The sequence below is a fragment of the Cyprinodon variegatus genome, unplaced genomic scaffold (assembly GCF_000732505.1).
Source record: "Cyprinodon variegatus isolate N-32 unplaced genomic scaffold, C_variegatus-1.0 Scaffold921, whole genome shotgun sequence".
NCBI classification, from domain to species: domain Eukaryota; kingdom Metazoa; phylum Chordata; class Actinopteri; order Cyprinodontiformes; family Cyprinodontidae; genus Cyprinodon; species Cyprinodon variegatus.
In genome coordinates, this window is record NW_015151374.1 from 295934 (window position 1) to 301837 (window position 5904).

Genomic DNA, 5904 nt, shown 5'->3' on the forward strand with positions numbered 1-5904 from the left:
CATTTTGTATGCTTTTTTTTTTTTTTTTTTTACTCAAGGGGCCTAAAAACCCGCCGACTGGTAAAAGTCTCTATTTTAGTTCTCATTTTAGAGAAATTAAAACCATTTTTGGGGAACAGATATGTTTTTTTTTTTTTTTCTTTCATTGATACATAACATCTTGTTGCTTTCTGAATACATATAACCAGAATAAATGCTGTCTGAAACTGTTGGATTCTGTCTCAGAGGGCTTTTAGGTATTGGTAATATCAATAAACTAAAATGGATAAACCAGTCCTAGATTGTTTTTTTTTCCCCAGCTTTTATTGTCATTACACTGTCACAAGTACAGAGCGATGAAATTAACTCTCTTTATTTAACGTAACCCTTGGGCAGCAGTGGGCTGCCATTGTGCGGGGCCCAGGGAGCAGTGTGGCATTGAGGGTATTTGCTGAGGGACCCAGAATGGCAGTCTGTGGGAGTGGGGCTTGAACTCAGAACCTCAGAATTCCAAACACAAGGCCCTAAACACTAGGCCGCCACTCCACTAGTTACCATTGTACATAACAACCTTTGCAGCAGCAGTCCAGTCTTAACCTGCTGTGCTGCTCCTGATCCTAAAAGCTCCAACAACAATGGCTGACACCATCCAATCAAATGACTCTTTTTGATGACACTTTGATGTTCGTTTAGAAAAAAAACACTTACAGACAGAAAACAGACTTTTGTTTCCTGCTGTTTGCATTTTTAACTGGTTTGATGAAAAGTATTCACCATTAGATTTGTGTGACAATCATCTACGAGATGAAAATAATAAACAGGTTATTACCAAGTGGGCCAAGCGATAAAATAAACCCTCTCTAATGGGATCGCGTTACTCTGTAAAAACATCGGCCTGTAAGTCATTTAATGACAGAGCTGCCTTAGATCCAATTTCAGGTCAAAGTTGTGGGGCTGAATGCTAAGAAAGCCAAAGATACAGGCAGAAAGAAGTGATGGTGTGCAGTGAGAGGAGTTAGAGAGTGGACGGCGAAGCTATTTTAGGGATGATGTGCCTGGAATGACAACTGTTGTGCCTCTCACCCCCCCCCCCCTTGCTCATTCCCTACCTCTCTCGACCAAATCCCAGTCTCTCTCTCTCTTCCTCTCTTAAACCCGGACCCTTCATCAAGCAGAACTTTTCCAACCACAGACTCTCCTTTTCATCCCTCTGTGCGTCTCATGATAAAAATAGAAGACTATTAGCCTTTTCCAAATGAGCTGTGACACATTTGCCACCCCCCCAAACAGGAGGCTGACCAGTATATAAAGTCCAGGAGGATTTGGCTTCTCAGAAGAGCTTGACAATAAGTCTTAAAGAAAAAAAGGGAGAAATACACATTGAAGAAGATAATCAAGCTAAAAAAAATATAGCAGTGTGATTTATTTATTTAATCAAGGCCTCCTAGAGCTGCTTCAGGAGGAATCCGCCTCTCTCCGCCTCCCTCTTCCCCCCTTCTACTCTCCTCCTCTGCCTTATCCAGCACTTGCAACCATCCATGAGTGTGACCAACTCCTCCGCCTATCGATCGGAGCGCAGTTTCCACCAGACCTCGTCCTCAACCTCGTCCTCTTGCAACCCATACATGGAGAAGAGCCGGGGGCTGTTCACTGAGGACTTTGACTCCTTCATGAGGCCTGGAAGCGACTCCTTGGGATTTTCCAGTAAGTTGGAGAGGGACTTTATGCTTTTGGAGCTCGTTTTGTAAACAAGAACGTATCATGTTATGGATAGAGTCAAATTTGATCTATGTTTTCTCCTTGAAACCATTTTGATTCAGTGTGGTGTTTTTCCAAGCAGGTAATTAAATGTTACAGGTGGCAGAGTCTCTATGGCTTGATGTGAAGGAACAAAAGCTGTAGCCATGCCGCACCTGATGCACATAAAACAGGTGCAAATGAAGACAAGATGTTTTTCTCAGAAAACTTTTTCATTCCATGTTCTTTTTTCTGCATTTCTATGACTAAAACAGAAAGTAATTCAATGAGACATTTAACTATAAAGTGTGCAGTGTTTAGTCACGCTCCAGCTGGTGCAAACTAGTTGGTTGATGATTACAAGTGTCAGTATTTAACATGGGGTACTTTAAATAAGCCCACAGCTAGTGTCCTCTATAAGTCCAAGGTCACACAGTAAGGTTGTCTGAAACTCTGCACCAATGAATTCACCCACATAATGATATACGGTCTCTTGAAAAAGTGTTTACACTTTTTAGAAAAAAGATTTGGTTTTGTGTGACAGATTAACACAAGGTAGTGCATCAATGTGACATGGATAAAAAAGGGTGAATGTTTTTTTATGTTTTAGATATAAAATCTAAACATGTATGTGGAGTTAACCCTGATTAAACTAGAGTGATTCGCTTTTTTGCCTTCAAAAGCCATACTAACAAAAGTAAAAACCTACAATGCAGCAATTGAGTTAATCCCTTCCTGCTATCATTGCAGCCCCAGCCTCTGTACAGGAGAGCAGAGGACCTCTCCTATTCAGCAAGGCCAACAATTCCCTTTAACGACCCCCCTTTCCGACATTTAGACGGCTATGGGGCATTGCAAGCTAACAAAAGAAGCCAAACAACCCCCATTCCAAAGGGGTGGAACCCTTCGTCCATTTCAATTTGCATGTTTTCAATACAAACACAAGGCTATGTTGGGCTACTGTATAAAACCTCGAACTCAACACTATTCCTGACATTTTCAATTGTAAAAGCTTCTGGGATGGGAAGCGAAACGTCTTCAAACTTGGTAACAAAGTTCAGTGGATTGTTTTTAATTTTCTTTTTTTGGAAGAGTAAAGACAAACACAGCAGACAGGTCAGTGATCAATTTATAGTCAAGTTCAAAGCAGGACATTTTTAAAATATATTCAGACAACAATTTTAAAAATAGACAGACCATGGCAGAACCTCAACCCTACCAAAATCCACCTAAACCAACAAGTTGGGCAAGGAGAGCATAAAGCAGCAGCCAAAAGATCCAAAAATGAATCTGGAGCTGTAGAGATCCACTAATCATATAGAGGAATTGTTCAACAAACTAAACAGTCAGTAAATCTAGGGGAAAACTAGAGAGATACTGAAAAGTGGAAAGGAGAAAGCTTTAAGAAGTAATGTTCCAAACAATCCATTTGAAGGATTTTCTCTAAGTGTAGAAAGCTCAAGAAAAAACAACACTAGTTATCATCCTGAGCACATTTGGTGCTGGCAGCATTATGCTCTATGCTCTAGGTAGAGATAGGAACGCTTCTCACACTTAATGTGAGCCTTAATGCAGCCAGATGCAGGTCTGAGCTAACCAAAAACTTGTCAAAGGATGTAAAGGAATTCAGCCTGGGGTGGAGGTTTACTCTTTATAAGACGGAAGAACTTAATCATACAGCCAGAGTTATAAATAAATCATTAAAGGACATTTATAGGTCCAGACAGAGCTAAGTCTAGAAATAATCTTCAAAATTGATCATAACACTGGCTTTCCATTTATTCTGACTGACTTTGAGCTATTATGCAAGGAATGGGAAATAATCAAGGAGCAAAGCTGGGAGAGACGACACCCCCCCCCAACCCCCCCAACCACCACCACTAAAATAAGAATTGTACCTAAAGAAGTGGATTGTTTTATGTATTGACTCAGGGGTTGAACACAAAAGCACATCATGCTTTTCAGATTTTATATACACAATATATGTGGAAAAAAAAATTGTCAATAAACTTCAGAATGATGGCCTTTTTTTGTGCTGAACTCTAACATGAAATCTGAATAAAATACCTAAACGACTTCATTAGCTACATTTATAAAGTGCTGTACGTGTCTGAAAGCAGGGATTCTGGACGTGCTCCCGGCTGTGTGACTTCACACACTGAGTATCTGGGATGACGCCTGTATAAGAAATGTGCAAATGGTTGCTGGGTGATCAGTGACTACACACACACACACACACACACACCTACAGGCAGAGTTATAATGATGTCACTTACTGAAATTAACTTCCACATGTTAAGTCAGAGTACGCACACTGACATGGACGCATGAAACACAGTCATACGACTTCAGTGAAAGCAGGGGACACATTTGGTGGTTCCTTCAACCCATTTTTTGTTTTATTGTTTTCATAAGGTTTTCTAAAGCTTCCTGCTGCAACGTCTATAATGATAAATCCTTAAACTAGGGTATGAAGATCCCTTCAGCTCTACAGATTTGTTTTTCGCTCTTAGACACATTGTATTTTTTATAGATTTGGTAAAGAGATTATTTTCAACAGAAAAAGAAAGGCAGTATGCAGGTAAAAGCCTTTTTCCACCCTGACAGGTCAATATCCCAGAGATGAGCCATTGTTGCACCTTGCTGTGGTGGTTGTATGTATAGACGGAATAATGAGCCCCTGAATCAGCAGCTGATAGCGTCTTCTATGTGCAGCTAAACTTCCCAGCAGATCTTTTATTATTCATTTGATTGACTCTACTTTATTTTACACATCACACCTGGTAGTAACTTTCCCATATGAACCATATTGGGCAGTTATCTCTCAGTTGCAATCTGAAATCTTTTTACTTTTTACTTTTGCATAGGTAGTTGATAGGAAGGGGCATTTAATAATGACTGCTAGGATTACTGATTTCCTGCATTTTTATTGATTACATCAGCTATTCTCAACCTTAGGGTCACTAGGTTGAGAATAACTAGACCTTAACTAGGCTTCACCTATCTCTCTCCCTCTCTCTAATCTGTCAGGAAGAGCAGCAGCTGCACGAAGCGTTCACGGAAAGTGTGAAATAACAGAACTTAGACTGGAATATTTGGCTACTTAAACTTTATAAAATTAAGGGTCATTAGTTCTATATTAAATTACATAATTTCAAACAGAGATTGGTTTACTGCATGAAAGATTCTGGTAAGCGAAGCACCGTGGTGGTGGAGTGGGTGAAAAAGCTCCATTGGGGAGCTTTGTATCTGGAGCTGGAGCTATGCATTGCAAAAAATTGTTAATTTCGTTAAAACCCAACCTCCGCAGAGCAGACTTTTTGCCACACTGTCATAAAATGAGATTAGATCATGAAGCCCTTCTCGTTTAATAGTATTCTTCTCAGGTTGCTTTCTAATGGGTACACAGACGCTGTGTGGAGGGTCACGGAAGCCCAAAATTATGTAACCTTACCGTGCAGACCTCACGGCCACGCCAAGCATAAACCAAGCTGGACTAATGATACCTCAGTTGACAATTAAACTTTAACAGCCAAGACTAGCTCTAAACAAATTGGCTTTTAAGGTTGACTTAGAAGAACTGAAGCTTTCAGCACTTTTACACTCTTCTGGGAGATTGTTCCAGATAAGTGGAGCATAGGAACTAAATGCTGCTTCTCCATCTTTGGTTCTAGTTCTGGGATGTAGACAATAGGCCTGAACAAAAAGACCTAGAACTAGAACTTGTCAGGTTTGGTGGATGTTTGTTGAGGACCCAGATGAAGAGACAGAGAGATAATTTCTTGAAAGGTTAATGAAGATGCTGATCGTACAGAAGCAAATAATCCACAAACAACAGGAACTCAGGAAACAAAAACAAGGAGACACTTAGGGAAACTAAAAAAAGGAATAAATTCACGAAGATAATGAATCTAGCAATGAGGAACAGCACAGGTGGTGTAAATACATATGGACAGAGATGGGAAGTAACGAAGCACAAATACTTCGTTACTGTACTCAAGTAGATTTTTCTGATATTTTTACTTTACTTTAGTACTTATTTTTAATGGCGACTTTTTACTCTTACTCCTTATATTTTTACACAAATATCTGTACTTTCTACTCCTTACATTTAAAAAAATTGGCTCGTTACTTTAGTTTTGAATAATTTCAATGGAGTTACCGTTATTATTTTTCATGTCATCAATA

At 39.7% G+C, this 5904-nt stretch overlaps 1 protein-coding gene across 1 annotated transcript in view; it reads left to right on the forward strand.

Moving 5' to 3' along the window:
- The first annotated feature begins 1255 nt into the window (after positions 1–1255).
- hspb7 (heat shock protein family B (small) member 7) overlaps positions 1256–5904 on the forward strand; it is an 8084-nt gene continuing 3435 nt past the window's right edge. Inside the window, exon 1 of the mRNA XM_015398271.1 lies at positions 1256–1683. Within this exon, the coding sequence (XP_015253757.1) occupies positions 1518–1683 (166 nt within the window). The 5' untranslated portion in view covers positions 1256–1517. The remainder of the gene's footprint in view (positions 1684–5904) is intronic.